General features: G+C 41.4%; 1 protein-coding gene across 2 annotated transcripts in view; it reads left to right on the plus strand.

The window, feature by feature from the left end:
* Positions 1–207: 207 nt before the first annotated feature.
* Positions 208–26,909, plus strand: part of TPD52L1 (TPD52 like 1) — a 109,614-nt gene continuing 82,912 nt past the window's right edge. For both annotated transcript variants that reach the window (XM_010594852.3, XM_010594892.3), the window contains exon 1: positions 208–345. In XM_010594852.3, the coding sequence (XP_010593154.1) occupies positions 327–345 (19 nt within the window). In that variant the 5' untranslated portion in view covers positions 208–326. The remainder of the gene's footprint in view (positions 346–26,909) is intronic.

Consider the following 26,909-nt stretch of genomic DNA (forward strand, 5'->3'; position numbering starts at 1 on the left):
GAGCCAACTTCAGGTACGTCCGGCATTTATTCGGCCAGGAGTGGGCGCCCTCCGCGCGCTATGCGGAGCAGTCGGCAGGTGGCGCCCAGCGGCGAGCGCATTGCCAGCGAGGTCTGGGCCAGGTGGACTGCAAGGGGCGGAGGTAACGAGCAGCGGCCAGTGGTGACCCGCTGTCCCCCGCCCGCTCCTCGCAGCGCTCGCGACACGCGTGCCAGGAAGAGGGCGCGAGCGGCGGGACCAGCTGAGTTCTGAGCGCAGACACCGCTGCCAGCTGGTCTGCGAAGTGCCGGTGCGTCCTCTCCGCGCTCGGTCCGAGGACAGCCGCTATGGAGGCGCAGGCACAAGGTGAGTGGGTGCCGGTCGCCCCGAGGGGCAGGTCCGGGGGCGCGCACAAGGGAGCTGTGACTGCATCTCTTCTAACTTTGCTCTTGGACTGAGAGGATTGGTGCCACCTCCACAAGTCCACAACTCGGCTCCTACCCGAGCCTTCGGGGGTAATTCCTGCTTCCCAAATCTAGGATTTGCTGTGGGGCGGGGGGATAAGCAAAAAAAAAAAAAAAAAAAAAAAGCAAAGGAGACGTTAAATGGAGCGATCTCTCAGCGGGAAACGCGCCCGTGGAATGTTCTACCCCTTTCCGCAGGCAGTCGATCTCCGCTTCTCGAACCTCGCGGGTGCCCAAAGGACCTGTTGTGCAGGGTCTGGAATCAGCGTTGGTTCCGTTTTCCTCGGTGGAGTGGGGAGGAAGCGCGACTCCGCTCGCCCTGGGCGGTGGGTTGGAGTCTGGCAGCTCCGAAGTTCGGTGGCGAAAAGGGTCACGCGCGCAGATGGCGGCTCCTCGGAGACCTGGGTCTCGGGCTACGCGAAGGGCCTCCCGCGAGGGGACCGGCCTTTCGAGGCCAGGTAAACCTTACTGGCTCCCACGATCCGGGAGCGACCTCTACCTCCCCCATCGCGCGGGGTCCCTCGGCCCTCAGCCGGCCGAGGTCCTGCCGCCCTGCTTCTGCTACAGGTTACTGAGGTCGCCCCCTGGAGGAGCCGCAGAGGCTTCACCAAGGTGGCTTCGTATTTTGGAGTCACAGGTTAAGCGCTACGGATGGTAACCAAAGGGTCGGCAGTTCAAATCCGCCAGGCGCTCCTTGGAAACTCTATGGGGCAGTTCTACTCTGTCCTACAGGGTCGCTATGAGTCGGAATCGACTCGACGGCACTGGGTTGGGTTATGTGAACCATAGTTGAGGAATCCCGATGAAATCGTGCAAGAATGGGAATGAACAGACCGTGGAAGGTGGCACAGTGGGAGGATAAGGAGCGAGAGAGACAAATAGGAAGAAAACTGACTCCAGGGTCAAGCTTGGGGGCAACTCCGAGAAGGGATGGGTTGTGGACTTGAGCCTTCGAAGCAATCATCACCACCTTTACTCTACACTGTAGGAAATTGTGCCTTTAATATAAACAAAACTCCATTATAAAAACAAAAGCCCTGAGGTATCATGACCCTATGCGTTCGCTCTCGCTCTCTAAAGGCAGAAGCTGCGTTCGGAGTGAGAGCTGTTTGGAGGGGTGAGTGGCCTAGAACCACCCAACAGTGTCGACCATAGCGCTGCCGTCTCCAATATTTTCCTATTACCTAAATACAAAAAGCGAACTCAACCAAGGGTGGGGATAGTGTGTCAAATTCAAAAGCAGAGGTAAGGTTGGCGGTCTTCAAACCTGAGCTGAAGCAGGTAGGAGCACCACTGGAGCTTTTCAACCTGACTTGTAGATTAGAATCATTTAGAGAGCCTTAAATACTGGCCCTGGTGACTCCACGCTAATCAGATTGGCATGCCTAAGCATAGGTATATTTGAAAGCTTCACAGGTAATTCTGTTGTGTTTAGTGGGTGGAGAAAAACTGCAGCAGGTAAGGAAAGATTCATCTGAACTCTGAAAGTCAGGAAAACTACAGATGGACAATCACTGGCCTTACTGGTTTGGTTTCTTGGTTTGCTTTACTTCCAAGATTTACTTAATAGTCCAGTGGTTTCCTTTGCCAGGCACTGTGCTCTGAAGAGCAAACACAGACTTGATTTTTGCTTCATGAAGTTTGCAGTAGAAGATGAGACAGACATTAAATTGATAGTTATTTGATAACTTAAAAGTAAAACAGCAGCCATGTTAAATGCTATGGTAGAGGGTCTTGTAGTTCGGTGGGAGCCTGTCTAGTAGGTGATAATCAAAAGAGCTAAGGTAGCTGTTTACTGTCCCTGCCCCTGTTCCTAGTGCTTTACGTGTATTTACTCATTTCATCTTCACAATAGTCCCATAAGGTTGTTGCTGTTCTCACTGCCATTCTACAGAGAGGAGACAGGCACAGGGAGTAAATCACTTGTTTAGCCTTACAAAGATGTTGTTGTTGTAAACTGCCATTGAGTCGGCTCTGACTCAGGGTTACCAGTACACAACAGAAGAAAACGTTCCCCAATCCCGTTCCATGTCCCTGATCGTTGGTATCTTTAAGGCCAGTATTGTGGCCACTATGTATTTTGAGTGCCTTCCAACCTAGAGAACTCATCTTGCAGCACTATATCAGACAACATTCTGTTGTGATCCATAGGGTTTCTGCTGGCAAATACCAAAGTAAATTCCAGGCCTTTCTTCCCAGTTTATCTTAGTCTGGAAGCTCTGCTGAAACCTGTCCACCATGGGTGACCCTGCTGGTATTTGAAATACCAGTGGTATAGCTCCCAGCATCATAGCAACTGGCAAACCACCGGAGTATAATAAACTGACAGATATGTGGTGGTTATCACACAGATAAGGAGTGGTAAAGTTGATGCTGTGTATACTCCATCCCAACTCAAAACTTAATGCTGCTAAAGGAAAGGTACAATTTAAGCCCCTACCTACCTCTCAGGCTTCTCCCTTCTGCACTCTTTCCCTTCCCTAATGACTGGATGGGGTCTGAGTGGGTGCAGAGGACTAGTAAAGATCAGATGAAGTAGTCCCAAGAGAGAGTTTGATTTGGGTGATGGTAAGCCAGGATAAGAAAAAATAAACAGATTCAAGACATATGTAGAAAGTGAAATGAAAATAACTTGGATTGGTTATAAAGAAGAAGGTGTCTAGAATGACCCCAACTTCTTACTTGTACAAGTAGGCGGACACCATTTACATCTTAAATCCTCATTTTCCCAGTGTTTAAGTTCTTCATTTTTAGACTCCTCTTTCTGTCTTTCCTTCCTCCCTCCCTCCTTTCTTCCTTCTTTCTCTCTGTCGTAGATCATTTAAGCAGAAGGCTATTAAGTTCTTTAAGAACAAAACCTAACACAAAGTGTTTATAGGTTATATTAAAGAGAAAAAATTTCCAATTGGCACATTTTTCCTGCTAGATGAATGTTTGTCTCTTAGATTCCAAGATAATCTTGTGACTTCCAGAGGAGTGAGCTTTTATAAAAAATTTAAAATACAGTTTATTTTAAATTTATCAAAAGTATTTATCAAAAAATTTATCAAAAGTAAGGATGACTTATCTTTCCACCTCTTGATCTAGAGACAAGCAAAGACAGGAGAGGCTAAGTAGGCAGCTGCTGATGAGATACCCCTTTGTAATTTATAAGGGACCACCCAGTTGCTATGGACCTTATTTGCACATAAACCAAAACCAAACCCAGTGCCGTTGAGTCGATTCCAACTCATAGCGACCCTACAGGACAGAGCAGAACTGTCCCATAGAGTTTCCAAGGAGCGCCTAGGCAGATTTGAACTGCCAACCCTTTGGTTAGCAGCTGTAGTACTTAACCACTACACCACCAGGGTTTCCTGTTTGCACATACAGCTCAGCAACTGGCAGGAGCAGGTCCTAAAAACTTTCCTGTAAGTAAAATTCTGCAAATATGTTCTTTGACTCTGTAAAAGAATATTGCTTCCAGCAAAACAACAAAACATTTGGGAAGTTGGTAGAATGAAAAATGCAGAAATGGAATTGAGTGGAGCCAATCAATGAGGAGGGCCTAGAGAACCGTGTGGAATGGGAAAACCACATTCCGAGTTGCTTTTCACTGGTGCTGGAGAATTTTACTTTAATATATTTAATATATCAGGGAGGAAGTTTGCTTAGGAATGTTGCATTTTCTTGAAATGTATGTCAGGCTTTTAGAATAAAACTTCCTGATTCTTTTAAACTACCTTTCATTATTTTATTATTCTAAGTGGAAGTAACTTTGTTATTTTTGCCCTTTCCAATATCTCCAATGTTAAAAGGAAATTCATCTCTCCGCTTAACACTTCAGTATAATTAAACTATTCACTATTAGTTTCCTATGGTTGTTATAAAAATTACCACAGATGTGGTGGCTAAAAACAACAGACATTTATTTTCTCACACTTTTGGAGGCAGAATTCCAAAATCAATATCACTGACTGGACTTGGCAAGGTGTCTTGGCAGGGCCACCCTCCCTCTGGAGGTTCTAGGAGAGAATCCGTTCCTCACCTCTCCTAGCTTGCCTCTTCTGGTAGCTTCCGGCCTTCCTTGGCTTATGGCCATATCACTGCACTCTCTGCATCTGTGGTCACTTTGCCTTCTTCTCTTCTGCTTGTGTCAAGTCACCCTCTGCCTCTCATTGCATTAGAGCCCACCTGATATTCCAGGATCATCTCCCCATTTCACGTTCCTTAATTGAATCACATCTGTAAAGACCCTTTTTCCGTATAATATTTACACCCTCAAGGTATTAGGGCCTGATATCTTTGGGGGTCATTATTCAATCTATTATAATAACTGTCTTCTATAATCAGATGTTTTACTCAGGAGGATTTGCAGAAGTCCATGAATGATATAAGGTAATAGCAGATTAATCCTGCCTGTTTGCAAGCTTCATTAAAATGAGAATGTCATATATGCCTTACATTATACTTTGCTCCCTGTAAGTTTATTTACCCCAGCCTTGTTCCAGGAAGGAATTAAGGCAGTTTACGTGCATATACAAAATGCAGCAAGGTCATGCAAATTAGAAGTCAGTGAAATAAAAAAAAATCAAGAAAATGGAGTTCTAGGAAAACGCATATAATTATAACCTTAATATTGCATAGAAAACAAATTCTTATCTTGCTTTGTAAACAAATTATGGTATTTTGCTACAAAACAATAAAATAATCTCCAACTCCCTCTCCCCCATAACAACAGCCCCAGTCTTTCTCTTTATTTTGTAGGGATCAGGCTACCCAAAGAAAAAATTGTTTTGCACATTTCGGGTGATATAATCATTTATAAGGAGACCCTGAGTGGTGCAAATGGTTAAGTGCTCGACTACTAGCTGTAAGTTGATGGTTCAAATTTACCAAGAGGTGCTCGGAAGACAGGCCTGGTGATCTGCTTCCAAAAGGTCACAGCCTGGAAAACCCTGTGGAGCAGTTTCACTCTGTACACGTGGGGTTGCCATGAGTTGGAAGCAGCTCATTAGCAACTAAAAATAACAACAGCAATCATTCATAAACCTCAAACTATGGAATCCAGGTGTTATACGTTTGGTTTATGAATTTTAAGAATATGACTAAGTATTTTTACTGTCTTCAAAGCTACCTCTAACAGTTTTACTTTTCCCTCTAAATAAAAAATTTGAAGTAGGTCATGATGAATACATTAGTTGAAGTCAGTCATTTGTAGCAAATCATATGTTCTTATTGCAGTTAAAATTCTTATAAAATCTAGCCATGCAAATGACAGGTAATGTAGTATATTGGAACCTATGTTGAATTGCTTCCCCTAATATACACCTCCTTTTCTTCTCTGGGTAAGCAGGCTCTAGAAAGTTTCTTTAAAAAACTTAGAGCTAAAGAGACCATTTCTGTGGCCTATGATAAGATTTGCTACCTAATAAGATATAATAAATAATGAGTATCTACTCTAAATTATTTATTTTTCTAAATAAATATTTCAACAAATAATTTGATGGCTGTAGTAATATCAAACATTCAGCAGGCCCTGTCTGTTGAAAGGCAGAAGGGTATAGTGGCTAAGATCCCAGAATCAAGGCAAATTCAGCTTTAATCCTGCCATTGTCGCTCACCATTATACACCTTGGTGAAGTTACTAGATCTTTCTGGGCTACAGTTACCTCATCTATAAAATGGGAATAATGATAGTCTCTGTATCATAGGATTATAATGAGGATTAAATGAGTTAACACTTTGAAGTGTTAAGTCTTAAGACAGTGCCCAACACATTGTAAGTACTTTATAAATGTTTGCTGTTGCTATTTTTAGCATATGCCAAGAACTCTGCATGTATTATCTTGTTAAATACCAATGATAATGCTATGAGGTAGATACCATTACTTTCAACTCATTTTATAGACAGGGAAACTGAGGCTCAGAGAAGTTAAGTGAGGAAGACAGGATTCAACTCCAGGCCCATCTGAGTTCAGATTATGTATGAGCTTAACTGTTATACTTCACTGTCTGTCAGTATGTGCTGGGCAACAAGTGACAAAGGGGAAACAAAAATGAATTTGACATGGGTCATTTTTTCAGTGTATTTAGGAGTCCCTGGGTGGTACAGATGGTTAAGTGCCTGGCTATTAACCAAAAGGTTGACGGTGCCTCAGAAGAAAGGGCCTGGCAGCCTGCTTCAGAAAGGTCACAGTTTTGAAAACCCTATATAGCGTACATGGGGTTGCCTTGAGTTGATATTGACTCGACAGCACTTGGAAGCAAAGTCATCCATCCCTGTGTGTAATAACACACAAAAGCGCTGAGATGACATGTTCTCATCCCAGAGAGATTCTTAGAGTGCTGGAGTGCTCATTAGAACTAATCCACATTGAGCGTGATAATAACATTTCACCATGCTAACGCACTTTTTAGAACAAAAAACATCTTATTTACTAAATGCAGCAAGTTCATGAGGAAGGTAATGCTGTTTTCATATTATAGATGAGGAAACCAAATTACAGGGTATTTACACAACTTTTTCCAAGTCATACAGCTTGAAAGTGATAGAGCTGGGATTTAAAATCTGAAAGTTTGACTTTATACCATGGGATTTTAATTACTATTTTATGCCATTTCCCTCAGTTGGTGTACAGAAGCAGTCTGTGTACAGTTACAAATAGTAGATTTTTCTTTATGATCAAAGTGGTTTCAAAAGGATAGAATTTAAATGCCCTGTCCATTCCATTTGTGGGCGGGGCCTGATTCTGGGAATATGAACATGACCCAGAATACCTGAGGTCTATGGAAATAAGCCCCATAACATGGCAATTGGGGGGATGTGCTCATTTATCAATAGTTGGCTATTTTAGTTCCCTTTTCAACCCTGGTAGCATAGTGGTTAAGTGGTTAAGGTTGGCAGTTCGAATCCGCCAGGCGCTCCTTGGAAACTATGGGGCAGTTCTACTCTGTCCCCTATAGGGGACAGTCAGAATCGACTCAATGGCAGTGGGTTTTCTTTTGTTTGTTTCAAGATGAAGAATTCTATAAGTCACACAATATGCAACTCTTAGAACAAGTATAGAATTTTATCACTAACTGCTGGGAACAGCAGTTCAAAAAACGTGGAATGGTTAAATATGTTATTCCATTTGGCATTCGTCTGTATCCAATGATCTCAGGGCTTTAAATAAAAAAGCATAGGATCTGTGGGCAGGTTTTTCCAAAGCGGTATCTGCATTCTCTCAATGCTGGCCGAATGGACTAAAGAAAGATTTTTATAGTCTCATGAGTATTACAGTTGTTTACTTGACTATATTTTATTCACTTAACCATCTCCCGAGCATATTAGCACAATACCTAGGTACCTAAAAAAAGTGTCAGAACATGGATAGTCAGAAGATTTGTCCTTAAGCTACTTTGGCAAGCTCTGTGTTAAATTTTGGTGGTCTCAAGTGGCAAGTGAAGAAAAGCAGGCCTTGGCCACAATCAGCAGCTTGGCTTACTCTCCATGTCTGCAGGCTGTCGCCATTATTGCAGTTCTGGGATGCCCCCAACAGTGCCTTGAAGCCATCTCTTAAATGTACTGTTTTAGGATGCCGTTAAGAACACAAAAAGGATGACCCCAAAATGTACATTTTCAAGCTTGTCATTCTACTTTTCTATTGCGTATTTAAGAAATACAGTGTAATTTATTTAAAATATATGCATTAAATTAAGCATCATTGTTACGGCACCAGAGAAGGAGCAGAACGTTTTAATGAATTTGAATTGGCTTAAGGGAAGGTTTAGCTCCTTAAGGAGAGATGAATTTTAAATAGTGTCTCACAGTGTGAATCTTTTATGAGTGTTGTATTTGATGCAGAGGAAGTGAAATTCTCAGAAAAAGCCACAAATCTCCAAGAATACCCCCTTAGTCACCAACATATTGCTTCTTTCTCAAAAGGCAAATATGCTCTTTGTGCTGCAGCCAGGTAATGTACTGCGTACGAAAAATTCATGTGTATACATTACACTGCACCTTCCAACTTACCAAGGTTATTTGGACCTTACGCAAATTACATCTTCCCTGACGTAAATCTGAAATATAGACTCCTCTGCAGCCTCTTGGAAATGGCTAAATGCATCTTTCCTTTGTCACTCAATAGAAAGAGCACCTTGTCAAGGATCCTGCAAGCGGAAGTGATTCATTCAAAACAAAAAGACCATTTGAGATTGGGGGGAGGTGGATCTGTTCAGACTACTCAATTTTAGACTCTCTGGCTTTTGTGTAGTTTTGGTTTTTCCATGATTTTTTGCCCTTATACATGACTAGGCTGAGAACAGCTCTAATGAAAGTTAAAAACAAAATTGTATATAAATATTTCCCAACATTTGGCTTCCAAAATGGATTCAATTCTATATGAAGATATCATGGAAAGATAGTTTTCTTAAGAGTTAGGACAGGCCAGGAGGAAAGGGAAGTCCTTGGTCCCTGTTACTCCTCTTTAGATGCCCCAGGACTGCCACTGGAAATATCAAGATATTCTCCTGATCTCCCTTCTCCAAAAACTGCCTAGTCATCCCTGCCTCAGTTAATGGTAACTCCATGCCAACTACAAAGTGAGAAAACCTATTCCTTGGGTTTTTGTTGTTGTTGTTGTTCCCTTATTATACCTCATTTCCAGTCTGTCATGTCAGCCCAACTTGCAAAATATATCTAGAGTTGGACAACTTCCTGTTACCTCTTCTATATTGCCCTGATCTAGGCTACCATCATCTCACCTTAATTACTGCAAGAGTTTCCTAGCTGGTCTCCCTGCTTTGCTTCTAGCCTACCTTCAGGTTGTTCTCAACACAGTACCACAAGTATCCTCTCAGAGCATGTAGTATCATGCCACTACTCCCTTTGAAACTCTCCAGTAACTCATCATCTCACTCAGAATAAAGGACAAATTCTTTACAGTGGCCTACAAGGATGCTACATGACCTGTTAGCCTTGTTCCCTCATTACTTCCATAACCTTATCTCCTAATCTTCTCTCTGTGCTTCTCTTCCTCAAACATGCTTCCCCAGATAGCTTCCTGGCTTGCTTTCTCACTTTCTGTGATTCTTTGCCCAAATGCCCCCTGGCCAGTGTTACTACTCTTAGACCTTTCAACAGGACCCCTGTTGTTGGGAGACAGTTCTCCATAGGTCTCTCAAGTTTCCGCACAACTTGTCTTCTGAGCAAAGGCATTGATAGCTAATTTTCTCTGAACTATATTTTCAGGGATCTTGTTCGACAGGCAACCTTGGAAGATAGACACTGCCTCACATAGGAGCAAAATTATTTACATTTCAGGGTAGTAAGTCTCAGGTCCTGTCTGTACTCTAGGGGAGGGAATTATACAAGGGTATGAATACCAGGAGTTGAAATCACTGGGGGTCACCTCCAGGTCATGCAATGATTGAGACCTTATGCACATGCATGTGGTTGGGCAGATTTGTTCGCAGCCCCTCTGTAATCCCCTCAGTGTTAGTCTCCTATAATGCATCCCACCGTGCGCACAGGCCACCTGGCCCTCATCACATCACCCTGTGAGCATTAGGGTTCAGAGGTCTGGCGCAATGATGCTACTCTGCCTACTGCTATTGCCATGAGTGGTAACTTGTCTTTTGTTTGTAACCTAGGAGTCTTGTATCTTCTAGCAGCACCCATGAAACTGTGGCAGACTAACTTGTTTGCTTGGAAGTGGGGTACAATTTCAGACCCTTCACAATTCTTGCCACTTGTCCTGAGCCTTTGGCTTTAGAGGGATCCACTGTAGCCCTCCTCGGCTGAGCTTTTATTCAAGTGAGTAGTCAGTCAGGCTCAACTGAAACTTGTGCCTTATTTTCTAAACCATGCTCTGGGTACCTGGAACTCCAGAATTTTCTCTCCAAAAAGCCCCTAATGTGTTACCAGGCTTGCAGGCACCTTCTGTGGACCATGCTCCTAGCATGTACATTTCTATTCCTGGGAGATGGCTTTTTGGGGGTGGGGGTGGGGTTAGCTTGGCCATGCAGGCCAGAGAACTGGTTCTCAAAGTATGGTCCCTTGAGCAGCAACATCAGCTTCAATGAAAACTTGTTAGAAATGCAAATTCATAGGCCCCACCCCAGACCTACTGAGTCAGAAATTTTGGGAGTGGAGCTGCCTATGTTTTAACACGATCTCCAGGTGATTGCAATGCACACTCACTGGGCCCGGTTGTCCACATGCACGTGCATAAGGTCTCTATCAGTGCATGACCTGGAGGTGACCCCTGTGATTTCAACTCCTGGTATTCATACCCTTGTATAATTCCCTCCCCTAGAGTGCAGACAGGACCTGTGACTTGCTTCTAATCAACAAAATATGACAATGGGCATGGGATGTAACTCCCCTGATTAGGTTATAAAAGATGATGGGATGTCACATGAGTATGCTGCTTTAATAGACACTCTCCTCGTGGGCTTGATGAAGTAAGCGGCCTTGTGGGAGAAGCCCACGTGGCAAGGAACCAAAGGCAGCATCTAGAAACTGCAGTTGTTTTCAAAACCTGGAGATGGCCCACAGCCAAAAGCCAGCAAAAAGCTGGGGCCCTCAGTTCTACAACTGCAGGGAAGTTGATCCTGCCAACAACCTGAGTGAGCTTGGAAGCGGGTTCTTCCCCAGTGAAGCCTGCGGTTGAGAATGCATCCTGCCTGACACCTTGATTGCAGCCCTGTGAGACACTAGGTAGAGGACCCAGCCAAGCTGTGTCTGGACTCCAGACCCACAGAAATTCTCAAGTAATAAATGTGTGCTGTTTTCAGCTGCTAAGTTTGTGGTAATTTGCTTCTTAGCAGTAGAAAACTAACACAGTACAGGAGCCTCTGTGGGAAGAGAGGAGAGATTGCATGCCTTCATCTGTGCTCCTTCCTTGGTCCTTGCAAATGGTGGTGATGGGCATATCCTGGACCCTTTGTTTAAAATTGCACACACAAACTCATAGACACTTCCTAGTTCCCTCCCTTCCCTGCTTTGTTTTTCATGTTAGCAACTATCCCCCTCTAACATGCTATGTTGTTATTGTTGAGTGCCATCGAGTCAATTTTCACTCATAGTGACCCCAAGTGACAGAGTAGAACTGCCCCATAAGGTTTCCTAGGCTATAATCTTTAAAGGAGGAGATCACCAGGTCTTTTCTCATGCAGAGTAGCTGGCGAGTTTGCACCGCTGGCCTTTTGGTTACCACCCAAGAGCTATTGTACCACTGGGGTGCCTTTAACATACCATGTATTTTACTTAAATTTTTTGCTCATTATCTCTTCCCACCATACCCGCCAAATGTAAGTCCACTGAGGCCAGGAATATTTAATTTTCTTGGTCACTGCTTACTCTCCAGCACCTAGAACAGATCTTGACACAAGTAGGAGTTCAATCAATATTTACTGAGTAGATGGATGAAGCTGCAGTCTTTTTGAATTTGCAATTTTTTTGAAAGTCTGCTGGTTCCTTGTAAATGCTTGTCTTAGTTATCTAGCACTGCTATAGCAGAAATACCACAAGTGGATAGCATCAACAAAGAGAAATTTGTTCTCTCACAGACTGGGAGGCTTGAAGTCTGAATTCAGAGCGCCAGCTCTAAGGGAAGGCTTTTTCTCTCTGTCAGTTCTGGAGGAAGGTCCTTGTCATCAATCTTCACTTGGTCTAGGAACTTCTCCTTGCAGGAACCTCAGGTCCAAAGGACGTGCTCTGCTCCTGGCACTGCTTTCTTGGTGCTATGAGGTCCCCCTGTCTCTCTGCTCACTTCCCTGTTTTATATCTGAAAAGAGATTGGCTCAAGACACAATCCAATCTTGTAGATTGAGTCTTGCCTCATTAACATAACTGCCTCTAACCCCGTCTCATCAACATCATAGAGACAGGATTTACAACACATAGGAAGGTCACATCAGATGACAAAATGGTGGGTAACCACACAATACTGGAAATCGTGGCCTAGCCAAATTGATACACATGCTTTTTTTTTTTTTAATTTTTATTGTGCTTTAAGTGAAAGTTTACAAATCAAGTCAGTCTCTCACATATAAACTTATATACACCTTACTACATACTCCCATTTACTCTCCCTCTAATGAGTCAGTCTGCTCCCTCCTTCCAGTCTTTCCTTTCGTGACCGTTTTGCCAGTTTCTAACCCTCTCTATCCTCCCATCTCCCCACTAGACAGGAGATGCCAACACAGTCTCAAGAGTCCACCTGATACAAGTAGCTCACTCCTCATCAGCATCTCTCTCCAACCCATTGTCCAGTCCCTTCCATGTCTGATGAGTTGTCTTCTGGAATGGTTCCTGTCCTGGGCCAACAGAAGGTTTGGGGACCATGACTGCTGGAATTCTTCCAGCCTCAGTCAGACCATTAAGTCTGGTCTTTTTATGAGAATTTGGTGTCTGCATCCCACTGTTCACCTGCTCCCTCAGGGGTTCTCTGTTGTGCTCCCTGTCAGGGCAGTCATCAGTTGTGGCCAGGCAGATACACATGTTTTTAAGGACACAATTCAACCCATGACAATGTTCTACTGAAATCAACAGGCTGTTCTTAGTTCAGTATAAGGTAGTTGTACAGATGGCAAAAATAAATGGGAAGGAAATAATTTAAGCAAAGTCCCCTCCCAATTAAAAAAAAAAAAGACATCAAACCTGAGTTTACTGTTCTTATAAGACCAAAGGTCATCTACCACTATTATTATTGAGTATAACCCTTAATTTCTACCAGCAGGTCTCTTCTTATTACATGGCGACCTTGGTTGCTGCACGCTTGTGTGTAAGTATGAGCATGTGCTCAGAGAAAGAAACTAGGAAGAAGAAGGAGTCCAACTTCCTCGTTAACCAGTGTCCTGTGCTCTCTTTCTTCCCTTAATTACAAAGCTGTGTCTGGCTCGGTCACTTAAGCCAAAGGACTTTCTGCTTTGAGTCAGGCATATGGTTCAAGGAACAGTCTGCAGAGCACCCTGGTTGTCCACCCAGACACAAATATAATTTTTTCCCTGGGTAGCTATTTTCTATTGTTCTCTGTTATTGACCTTTTAATCAAACCATTTTGGGAGGCAGCTGGATGCAGCAGTGAGTGTGCTGGCCTGGGATCCAGGAGGCTTGGGTTCAGTCTTTATTTTGCCACCAGTCTGTCATTGCAAGAAACCCTGGTGACTTAGTGGTTAAGAGCTACGGCTGCTAACCAGAAGGTCGGCAGCTCAAAACTACCGGGCGCTTTTTGGAAACTCTGTGGGGCAGTTTTACTCTGTCCTATAGGGTCGCTATGAGTCAAAATTGACTTGATGGCAAATGGTTTGATTTGTTTTTTTTCTGTCATTGCAACCCATCCCTGCCTCTCTGTCCTCTGTTTGCTCACCTTTTGCCCTTCAAGGTCCTGCCGAGGTCCTTTTTGAGAGACTCATTCAAATTTCTTCAACAAGCGTTGCTCTTTTTTTTTTTTTTTAAATTAATATATCATGTTATTTAAGCTATGTTTGTTTGGATGAAAGTGAAAATTCCATTTCCTATGTGAAAAGCTTGTAGCCACATTAGATATTTTCATTTTCTAATGTAATCCTTTAACATTTTATTCTGGATGATGATAGTTCTTACTTAAAGAATGACTACCTACCCAGATAAGCTATTTCTCTAGTCTGAGGAGATGACTGTGGTCACATGGGGAGCAGTCAAGATGAAGAAAATAAAAGAAAGCAAAATAAAGATTCTGTCATTAAAAGGCGATCTTGTCTAGTGGTGAAGAGCATGGACGTTGGCACAGAGATTTGGATCCATGTCATTGTTCATCACTTCTTGGCTACGTAACCTTTAATTTAACCAAGTCTCAGTTTGCTTATCTACAAAATGCTACACACCCAGTGGGTTTTGTGAAATTGAGTGGCCTGATACATGTGAGGTGCTTATGACGGTGGTTGGTACTATTAAGGCAATTGAAAAAGAAAGTAAGATTAATTTATTAATTTCTCATGAAATACGCATTGAGTACCCCTTTTTGCCCAGCTCTGCACTAGATGCCAGGATAAAAGGACTGTCTTGGTTATCTAGTGCTGCCATAATAGAAATATCATGCATGGATGGCTTTAACAAAGAGAAATTTATTTTCTCTTTAGTAGGTTACAAGTCCAAATTCAGGGCATCAGCTCTAGGGGAAGGCTTTCTCTCTCTGTCAGCTCTGGAGGAAGGTCCTTGTCCTCAATCTTCCCCTGGTCAAGGAGCTTCTCAGGCTCAGGGATCCTGTATCCAAAGGACACGCTCTGCTGGTGGTACTGCTTCCTTGGTGGTATGAGGTCCCCAACTCTGCTTGCTTCCCTTTCCTTTTATCTCTTGAGAAATAAAAGGTGGTGCAGGCCACACCCCAGGGAAATTCCATTTACCCTGGATCAAGGAGGTGACCCAAGTAAGCACGGTGTTACAGTCCCACCCTAATCCTCTCAACATAAAATTACAATCACAAAATGGAGGACAACCACACAATACTGGGAATCATGGCCTAACCAAGTAGACACACACATTTTTGGGGGGACATAATTCAATCCATGATACCGACAAAAATCCTTTCTTTGTGAGCCCACCACCCGATTTTTATTGTACAGTTAGGTGTCAAGCTACTATTTCTAATGCATTGTTTTATCAGAAAAGTCTTTGGATTTTGTACGACATCTACCACAAAATTAAAAATACCTTTCTGGAGTTAAGGAAAGACAAGTAGGTTGAATATAGAAATAAATATACAAGTTGATAGAATTTGGATATGTGGCCCACTTGCAGAGTTCTCTCCTGAAGCATAAACTTTACCTAGTAAAACACATTGAAATTTTGCTAACAAAAGGGTAAATATTTGAAATGGTGACTGCATTTGGCCCTTCTTTATTTAAATGGATAAAATCCTGAAGATACACTTAGCAGTAGTGAAAATTAGACATACAATGTAATGTGTCATTGTCACTGTTAAATTTTTGCAACATTTCCATTGCTTATTTCTGCACTGCTAATCAACACCCAAGCCACGAAGACCAGAAATAAGATTTGTTAACTGATAAGAGCTTTGGGCCAGCATTTCCCTCCCAATGCTTTATTACATTACTGAGAGAGAAGCCATGGACAGACTCCAGGATTTTCCAACTCTGGCCACCCAGAGCATATACCTTTCTCTGTGGACTTTGCATCTGTCGCTTAGTAGCATGGTTGAGATTTCTGAGTATTCTAAAAAGCTTCTAATGACAAACAGAGATTTCTGCCCCTGCTATTTTAGATGTTTGAAAAGATAAATAAGGCACAAATGAAGAAGTTTATTGTATTGTGTATATATATACACAAACCAAAAAAACCAAACCCAGTGCTGTCGAGTCGATTCTGACTCATAGTGACCCTATAGGACAGAGCAGAACTGCCCCATAGAATTTCCAAGAAGCGCCTGGCGGATTTGAACTGCTGACCCTTTGGTTAGCAGCCATAGCACTTAACAACTGTGTCACCAGGGTTTCCTATATATACACAGTATATATATGTATGGATATATATTTTGGGTATATATGTATATGAAGGACCCCTGGTGGTACAATGGTTAAGCACTCGGCGCTAACCAGAAGGTTGGTGGTTTGAACTCATCAGCGGATCCATGGGAGAAAAGCCCTGGCAATCTGCTCCCTTAAAAATTAGGAAACCCAGTGGGCAGTACTACTCTGTCCTGTAGGGTTGCTATGAGTCGGAATTGACTTAAGACGCATAGCAACAACATATACATGTATAAGGAGCCCTGGTTGTACAAATGGTTAAGGACTCAGCTTGAACCCACCCAATGGCTCCATGGGAGAAGGACCTGGTGATTTGCTTCCATAAAGATTACAGCCAAGAAAACTGTACAGCCAAGTTCTTCTCTATCATGTGGGGTCATTATGAGTCAGAATTGACTCGATGGTATCCAACACTAACATATATGTATATAGGCATGTATGTGTATGTTTATACATGTATATACATACATGTATGTATGTAACAAACAGCCCCATCACTTTGTATCCTTTTCACTCCGCCTTATTTTTCTTCATAGTACTATGTCATTTTATATTATGGATAATTACTTGGTTTCTTATTCTCCAAGCTAGCATTTAAGCTTTGTGAGGGCAGGGACTTTGAACATTTTCTTCATTGCTGTATCCCTAGTGTCTAGAGCAATTACTGGCACATGGAAACCTGTTGCCATTGAGTCGATTCTGACTCATGGCGACCCTGTAAGACAGAGTAGAACTGACCCATAAGGTATTCAAGAAGCAGCTGGTAGATTCGAACTGCCAACCAGCAGCTGAGCTCTTTAACCCCTGCGCCACCAGGAGAGCAACTTTTACATAGTCCTAAACCAGAAAAAAACAAAACAAACCTGGTGCTGTGAATGGATTCTGACACATAGCAACCCTGTAGGACACAGTAGAACTGCCCATAGGGTTTCCAAGGAGTGGCTGGTGAATTCGAACTGCCGACCTTTTGGTTAGCAGCCGAGCTCTTAACCGCTGCACACAAGGAAGGCACTCCATAAATACTTGTGGAGGAAGAAAAGTGAATGAATTAATAAATGAGTGAATAGTATGAGTGGATAATATCATATCTAACCCTGGTTGGGGGTAGGGGTAGAGGGGTAAACATTTCAACTTTTGTAAGATTTTTTTTTTTTTTTAATTATTATAGCTCTTCATAAAAGCTTCTAAAATTAATGTGCTGGAGTGATAATTAGAATTCTTAGTTCTCTTCCATCGTTGTTAAATGTTGCTCCCAAACATACTGCATATCACAGTAGGTACACTGCATTGACTAATCAGCGCTTGATAATTCCTAAACTGGCATAGGTGATCTGGATCTCAAATTCCTTTCTGTTTTCCATATTAACATGTTGTTGATGTTGGCAGCAGCCCAGTTGGCCCCCAACTCATGGTGACCCCATGTACGATGTTATGATCCATAGAGTTTTTGTTGGCTGGTTTTTTGGAAGTAGATTGCCAGGCCTTTCTTCCTAGTCTTAGTCCAGAAGCACCACTGAAACCTGTCCAGCATATAGCAGTGTGCAGGTAGTGGCTGAATTTGAGGTGTATTGGCCAAGAATCAAAACTGGGTCTCCTGCCTGGAAGGTGAGAATTGTACCACTGAACCACGATTGCCCCAATATTAAACTTGGAGTATTTTTCTTTATAAATTTATTTTTTCTGTCAGTTATGATTCTCTTGCATCAAATAAAATATCATGTTTAAGTTAAGCCCTTATGAAATTGCCAGTGTTTGGCTACTTTTTACCTACAAAAATGCAATTTTAAACGGTTCAACCTAAAGCATGTGTGGCTTTTATTTTAAGCCTATTATTTTCTTAATTCATAGCATTTGTGTACTGAAACAAGAAATATAGTCCAACTGAGTAAATAGCATATTTTTTATTTTCACAGGTTGAAAAAAGTAAAAAGTTTGTATTCCATACAACTAAATTCTCACTACATGCAGTGTCCAAAAGTTAATTTTGCAGATTATGTCTATAGTTCAAATGACTTCTCGTGAAGTAAAAAGAAAAAAGGCTGCCCTAGCAGCTGCTCAGGTACCATTACTAGAGTGGATTCGACCAGCTCAGTGGTATTTCTTGCTTGACAGTTTTAGAAGTGGTGAAGTGGTTGATTAAAGACTCTGTACTTGGATGACACAGATTGGAAACTTTCTAATTCCAACATATGGGCGCTTTGGTGCATTTTCTACTGCAACTGAACTTCATTATTTGTATGAAATTGGACTATACTGTACCTAAACCAAGCATTTTTTCATGAAATGCTCAAGATGTTAAGAGCTCAACCACTAACCAACAGGTTGGCAGTTGGAATCCATCAGCTGCTCCTTGGTAACCTATGTGGCAGTTCTACTCTGTTCTGTAGGGTCACTATGAGTCAGATTCGACTTAATGGGTAATGAATTTGTTTTTTGATATTAGTTATATCATCATAGTTATTAAGGGTATATTTGAAACCTACTGTTTGCATATGAATCTGTGCCTGGTGCACTGTAGGGCCATGGGACCGTAGAGAGAATTCTGAGCTTTGTTTTACAGAATAATAAATAGAGAATCAGAGATCATACCCAAAATTCAAGATCTGAGACTCACCAATAGTATTTCTTCTTTCCACCAGCCTTGAAAGCTATATATTAGAACTATAGCTTTTATTGGTTATTTTATTTATTTAACAAAATCTTATATACCAAAACCAAAAACCAAACCTGTTGCTGTGGAGTAGATTCCAACTCATAGCGACCCTGTAGTATATAAGTTTAATATGGTCCATTCAATGTTTATACAATTCGCATTAAGACTGGACTCGTAAGAAGGCATTTAATTTTCCATAAATTTAATTCTGGGAATTAAAAACTTTTTTTAAAAAGAGAAATAAGGTTGAACATGTGCCACACTCCGTGGGTACAAGTTGAATGAAAAGAATTGTATCCTGTAAGAGATACAATTCAGACTATAATCTTTATCACATAATTTGCCTTGGACATCTGTAACCCTCACTGGATTTAGATTTAGCACAATGTGAACACATAATGCCTTTTAATAAATACTAAATAGAGAATGGCACTCATCTAGTGATTTGAGACATTCTGTCTCCCCTCAGTCAGCCCACTCCCTCCCCCCCGACCCTACTGTAGAATGTTGGAACATGTTACCACTGGGACTTATGGTAGCAGACAAATCATGTCCAAGTTTAGAGAGTTTATCAGGAGCCCTGGTGGCACAGGAGTTGAGTACTTGGCTGCTAACCACAGATTGATGGTTCAAACCTACCAGCTGCTCTGCAGGAGAAAGATGTGGCAGTCTGCTTCTATAAATATTAAAAAAAAAAAAAAAAAGCCTTGGAAACCCTATAGAGCAGTTCTACCCTGTCATATAGGGTCCCTATGAGTCAGAGCCAAATTGATGGCAATGGGTTTGGTTTGGTTTTTTAAAGAGTTTATAAAATTATGTAGATAGTATTAGCAAAGGGTTTGCCAAGATTCTGTGGAGATTCTAAAATGAAAATCATTTCTATTTAAGTTACTGTCCCAATATATTAATTTTATTTGATGCAAGACCAAGTACTTTTCCAGACAGAGCTGGGTTAGGGAGTGAAAGAGAGCTACTTCCAACCAAAAAATGAAACCAAAACTGTTGCTGTTGAATTGATTCTGACTCATAGCAACTCTGTAGGACAGAGTAGAACTGCCGCACAGGGTTTCCGAGGAGCAGCTGGTGGATTTGAACTGACAACCTTTTGGTTAGCAGCTGAGTTCTTAACTACTGTACCACCAGGGCTCCAAGCTACTTTCAGTAGGGGGCTAATCTATAAGGGATGTAAACTATCACTGAAATTGGGTACAGTTAACTCAAGGTTGTACATTCTTGTATGTAACTCAAGGTTATAACTCCAGGTTGTGACTTTGTACGTTATTGATAGAATTCTTTCATCTCTCTCCTATTTTGTGCGGTAGAAATTACTTAGTTTGAATTTAAAGATGTTCCAGGAAAAAAAAAAAAATCTATGGTCTGCACTGCCATCTAAGGAAAAGTGGATCCTGGCGACTGGTTTTCCCAATGGAGGTAATCCTCCACTCTTCTCATCTCCCACAGCACTTTGAGTCAGTTTCATGGCCTTAGGAGCAGTATCATAATTTAGAGCGGGAAGGAGTTTAACAAGTGGTTCAATACAGTCTCCTCACTTTGTAGATGAAAGCACTTTGAGGCATCAGGAGACTTTAGCTAGGATAAATGTAAGTGGAGGCAGTAGAACAAGAGCTCGGGTTTTCTGACTTGCAAGCTTGGGACCCTTCCCCTGCACCTGTGTTTCACCTTCTAACCTACATTGCCATTGTTCACATATATGTCTTATTTAAAAGACTATTTGGGGGATTGTTTTTAATTTAAACATTAATATTTTATTCATTAAAATTATAGATTCAGAAAACTTATACTTTTAAGTTTAGCTTGAAAACCTTATTACATTTAAAAAATTAATGATTGTTAGTAATCTCTCTTAAAACTTTGAATAGTATGATATTCAAATTGTTAGGTACATTCTTTTGTGCTTACGAGAGAGGGGAGGGAGGGAGGGAGGGAGAGGGTTATTTACTGATTAGATAGTAGATAAGAACCACTTTAAGTGAAGGGAAGGACAACACTCAATACAGGGAAGGTCAGCTCAACTGGAATGGACCAAAAGCAAAGAAGTTTCCTGAATAAACTGAATGCTTTAAAGGTCAGTGGAGCAAGGGTGGGGGTTTGGGGACTATGGCTTCAGGGGACATCTAAGTCAATTGGCCAAATAAATTCTATTAAGAAAACATTCTGCATCCCACTTTGAAGTGTGGCATCTGGGGTCTTAAATGCTAACAAGTGGCCATCTAAGATGCATCAATTGGTCTCAACCCACCTGGATCAAAGGAGAATGAAGAACACCAAGGTCACAAGATAATTATAAGCCCAAGAGACAGATGGGGCCACATGAACTAGAGACTTACATCATCCTGAGACCAGAAGAACTAGATGGTGCCCAGCCACAACCGATGACTACCCTGACAGGGAGCACAACAGAGAACTCCTGAGGGAGCAGGAGAACAGTGGGAAGCAGACCCAAATTCTCATAAAAAGACCAGACTTAATGGTCTGACTGAGACTAGAAGAATCCTGGTGGTCATGGTCCCCAAACCTTCTGTTGGCCCAGGACAGGAACCATTCCCGAAGACAACTCATCAGACATGGATTGGACTGGACAATGGGTTGGAGAGAGATGCTGATGAAGAGTGAGCTACTTGTATCAGGTGGACACTTGAGTCTGTGATGGCATCTGCTGTCTAGAGGGGAGATGGAAGGGTGGAGAGGATTAGAAACTGGCAAAACGGTCACAAAAGGAGAGACTGGAAGGAGGGAGCAGACTGACTCATTAGAGGGAGAGTAAATGGGAGTATGTAGTAAGGTGTATATAAGTTTATATGTGAGAGACTGACTTGATTTGTAAACTTTCACTTAAAGCACAATAAAAATTATTTAAAAAAAAATTGTTGTTAGGTGCCATCGAGTCGGTTCCGAGTCATAGTGACCCTATGCACAACAGAACAAAACACTGCCCGGTCCTGAGCCATCCTTAAAATCGTTGTTATCCTTGAGCTCATTGTTGCAGACACTGTGTCAATCCAGCTTGTTGAGGGTCTCCCTCTTTTCCGCTGACCCTGTACTCTGCCAACCATGATGTCCTTCTCCAGGGACTGATCCCTCCTGACAACATGTCCAAAGTATGTAAGATGCAGTCTCGCCATCCTTGCTTCTAAGGAGCATTCTGGTTGTACTTCTTCTAAGACAGATTTGTTCGTTCTTTTGGCAGTCCATGGTGTATTCAATATTCTTTGCCAACACCACAATTCAAAGGCGTCAACTCTTCTTTGGTTTTCCTTATTCATTGTCCAGCTTTCACATGCATATGGTGTGATTGAAAATACCATGGCTTGGGCTTGGGTCAGGTGCACCTTAGTCTTCAAGGTGATATCTTTGCTCTTCAACACTTCGAAGAGGTCCTTTGCAGCAGATTTACCCAATGCAGTGCGTCTTTTGATTTTTTGACTGCTGCTTCCATGGCTGTTGATTGTGGATCCAAGTAAAATGAAATCCTTGACAACTTCAGCCTTTTCTCCGTTTATCATGATGTTGCTCACATGTCTGTCAGTTTGTCATACTGTGGGGGCTTGCCTGTTACAGTAATGCTGGATATTCAAATAGTTTGGTATTAACTGGTATACGAATTTAATTTACTTGATTTCATTTTTTAGTACTGCTTCAATTTTCTGATTAACAGATCTTCCTAAGTGCTTAAATAATTTTTATAAATCTAAAAATTAAATACGGTAAATTCAAAATCCTCTTAAATGTTTCAGTATTATTTATAAGTTGAGTAAGATTTCTACTTAAAATCACAAACTTAAGTCAAGTACCAATTAAACTTTTAAATTGTAATTATAATGCTGAGAACCTCTCAATAGACCAAATTCTTTCAAATATAACGTGTCATACCATATATTCAGATTCCTTCACACAAAAACACTGATTGTATGGTTTGGGTTTATTTATTTCTTTATGCAATCATTCATTCATTTCTTTATTCAACAATTACCTAAGCTTTCTATATGCCAGGCACTGTTCTAGGCTCTAGGGAAACACTAGGAAACAAAACAAAAGTGCCTGCCCTCATGTAGCTAACATTCTAGTAAATAACGTAAATAAGTAAAGCATGTAGTATTCTAGATGTTGGTAAATGCTGAGGAAAAAATAAATTGAAGAAAGGATATGTGAAATATAAGGGTAGGGTGGACTGGTAGTCAGAGTTAAGAAACTTAATTCTAAGTCTGGGATTAAAAAAAAAAAAAATACCCCTTACAGAGATAATTACATTCTCAGTTCACTGAGGTTGCTTTCCAGCAGAGAAAGGTTGCCCTCTGAACACACCTGAGATTGCACCAAACCAAAAAAATCAAACCCATTGCTGATGAGTCGATTCTGACTCATAGCAACCCTATAGAACACAGTAGAACTGCTCCATAGGGTTTTCAAGGAGCACCTTATAGATTCGAAGTGCCAACCTTTTGGTTAGCAGCCAGACTCTTAACTATTATGCCACCAGGGTTTCCAGAGGTTGCACAAGGACCATAAACTTGGTTGGGATGCTAACTGGATTCTCAGTGGTAACCCTGGTGAAAGCTTTGGAACTGTAATTACTGTGTCCATAGCTCCGTGACTTCAGAAGGGAAACCTCCAGCCCTCTGAATCACTTGATTGGATTTTGTATCCCTTTGGCTTTAAAATATGTAAATATAATTTCTACCTAACTGTATAGACCTTTGAGATAACTCCATTTGCCTTCTTCAAACCACTCCATCTTGACAAATATCTGACTGGGTACCCCTTGTGGTTTTATCCCATAATTCAGATATAACTTCCAAGATCACCTTCTTGATCAATTTTAGCCCTTCAAGAGACAGGAGCTTCAAGAGGACAAGCACTATGTCTTAGCCCTGTTTTGTCTCTCGGTTATCATGTTCTGTAGAGCACAATGGGTTACCCAAGTAGACTTTCAATGAATGTTGTTTAAGGCAGTGTAGTGCAACCCAAAGACATAGGTTCAGGTCCCTACTCAGCCTCCTGGTTGCAGGCAATGGCTCAGAGACTAGGCTTCCAGGGCTGTGAATGGGAGTTATGGTAATCTCCATGTGTCTCACAGAGCTTTGTAGACTAAGAAACACTATGCAAATAGTAGTTTCCCTTACTAGTAGTGGTTGAATGTTTATTTTTAAAAATTCCTCAGAGCATTTCACAACCACATAGTCCTTTTCCCATTCTTTTTATGCTTTAGGCTAATGTGTGTTGTATCACTTTTATTTTTACAATGCTGAAAATTTCACTATACCTGGTGTATGCTTAAGGCACAAGTTTCTTTTTCCATGGGATAGCTTCAATATACTGCAATTGAATTTTCATTTTATGGTTTTCACTCTGTAGTACTAACTTGCTTGTATTATTTCGTCAGTTAACCTATTATAAATACCAGTGATCTTTTTATAGATGGAAATGCTGTGAAGGCAACTCTTATTTAAAGTGAATCTTTTCTGTTGTCAGGCACTGTACCGTTGTTTGAGCATTCTAATAAAAATTTAGAAATGGTTTCGAAGAGGCCTGTGTTGCTCTGGGCAACAGCATCTTCTGCACGGTTATAGTCAAGGGAGGGTATTTGGAAGCCATTTTGATGTGGAAAGTCATTTTGTACCTGAAGCCTGAGCACACCTGAATGCACCAGTAGACCTAACTCTGATGCCATCCTGCCACATCACCATTGGCCCCTAGCTCTGGCTTTTGCTCTTCATCAGTTCATGCTCTGTCGTGTGGACAACCATGAGACTCAGAATCTTTGGGAGTCATAAACTTGTTCAGCCAACTTCTCTCTTTTTAAATAACTGCTATAAAGTCTTAGGCTATTTCTGCATAATTATTTGTTAATCACATACAACATTGTATGCCGGCTTGACTCCTTTGTGGAGTGGAGGCGGAAGGGAGGGAAAGCAGGGAAAGAAAGGAGGCCTGTACTATTACATTTTCAAAGGCAGGTTTATTTGAAAGTGGGTCTTCTCTCAGAATTGCTTACCACCTGAGGCAGTTAATTGAATATCGTTAATGCCAAGTGTGGTTTATAACTTTTTTTAATTGAGTAAAAGTTTACTTACTTTGCAAGTCCTGAAATTACATAAGAATCTGTAAATTAAATGTGGTATATGATTTTTTAAGATGTATTTACAGTATATGTATGACTGTTCAGCTGTTTCTTGACTGGAGAACATAAAGAAGAGTGTTTAATTACACCATTCTTAGTGAATTTCACTTACAATTGGAAACATGAAGTGGGACTGTTGACCTTTGCATACAACATTTTGCTTCACAGCCCTTCTAATAATACATTTGGATCTTGAGAATGTTTTCTAATTACTTGTTCAGAGTTTTTTCAAATAAAGGAACAGAATCACACCAGCTTCCTGCTCTGGGAGCCCATGGAATCACAGCCAAATGACGTGCTATTACCATAGCCTCTTATATTTGCTGAATGTTTTTTTGTACATCTCATTGTAAGTATTCACAGTACTTTCTGGTGGTGTGAAGGACACTGGTGCTGCTTGTTTGCTCTTGTGTGGAATACAAGGCTAGAACTAGGAGAGAGGAAGAAATGATGGGCTAAAGTCATCTTAGAAATTGGGTTCAAGCCTACAGTTTCTTTCCCTCTTTAGGAACTGGAAAGGGGAGTAATCTGACTGCACTCTGATTCAGCAAGTAATAAATATACTGTCATAATTTATTTATTTATATACTGAAGTAATTAATTTATTAGCTCAGTAATTGAGTAGCAAACCCTGTGATGTGATCTAAATGATTAGCATAAGGTATCATCTTAATTATCTAATGCTGCTGTAACAGAAATATCACAAGTAGATGGTTTAAACAAACAAAAATTTATTCTCCCACAGTCTAGGAGGCTAGAAGTCCAAAGTCAGGGCACCAGCTCCAGGGGAAGGCATTCTGTCCCTGTCAGCTCTGGGGGAAGGCCCTTGTCATCAATCTTCCCCTGATCTAGGAGCTTCTCAGCACAGAGACCCCAGGTCCAAAGGACACGCTGTCCTCTCGGTGCTTCTTTCTTGGTGGTGTGAGGTCCCCATCTTCCCTGCTAGATTCTTTCTTTTATATCTCAAAAGAGATTGGCTCAAGATAAAACCTAACCCTATGGAGTCCTGCCTTATTGACATAACTACCTCTAGTCCTGCCCCATTAACATCATAGAGGTTAGGATTTACAGAATATAGAATAATCTCATCAGATCACAGAATGATGGACAACCACACAATACTAGTAATCATGGCCTAGCCAAGTTGATACACATTTTTTTTTTAAAGCATAATTATTTTATTTATTTATTTATTTTATTAACTTTTGTCGAGCTTCAAGTGAACGTTTACAAATCAAGTCAGACTGTCACATATAAGTTTATATACACCTTACTCCGTTCTCCCACTTTCTCTCCCCCTAATGAGTCAGCCCTTCCAGTCTCTCCTTTCGTGACAATTTTGCCAGCTTCCAACTCTCTCTATCCTCCCATCCCCCCTCCAGACGGGAGATGCCAACACAGTCTCAGGTGTCCACCTGATATCATTAGTTCACTCTTCATCAGCATCTCTCTCCTACCCACTGTCCAGTCCCTTTCATGTCTGCTGAGTTGTCTTCGGGAATGGTTCCTGTCCTGTGCCAACAGAAGGTTTGGGGACCATGACCGCCGGGATTCCTCTAGTCTCAGTCAGACCATTAAGTATGGTCTTTTTGTGAGAATTTGGGGTCTGCATCCCACTGATCTCCTGCTCCCTCAGGGGTTCTCTGTTGTGCTCCCTGCCAGGGCAGTTGATATACATTTTGAGAACATAATTCAGTCCGCAGCAGGAGCTATGCCAAGACCAAAATTCAGGAGGACTGCGGTCAGAATATCAAATAGCTCTTCAGGAGGATTTAGGAATAAACTAATTGAACTGAATTCCCAACCTGTCCAAGAGAACAAAGACAAGAAAGAAGTAAGACAGGTGGAGAGTTCAAAGATAGTTCAAGAGGCAAACTAGCTATTTTACCTTATTGTGTAGGCGTTGATTTTCTAGAGAGAATAGTAAGGAAACTGAACCAAGACTTAACCAGCATCATGGGATTTAAGTATCAAACTATAAGTAGATATTGAATTTGGGTGTTTTACTCCAGCACTTAGGACTGACCTAGATGGAAACATATGTTATTTTCTGATGATATTCATTTATTTGTAAACATGAGGAACATCTCCTGTGTGTTAGGCACTGTATAAATTCTAAGGATACAGTGATGAACTAGAACAGGTGCTCACTTTTATCAGCACAGATTTTTATAATCATCCA

Source organism: Loxodonta africana, chromosome 1, assembly GCF_030014295.1.
Source record: "Loxodonta africana isolate mLoxAfr1 chromosome 1, mLoxAfr1.hap2, whole genome shotgun sequence".
In the NCBI taxonomy this organism is placed as follows: domain Eukaryota; kingdom Metazoa; phylum Chordata; class Mammalia; order Proboscidea; family Elephantidae; genus Loxodonta; species Loxodonta africana.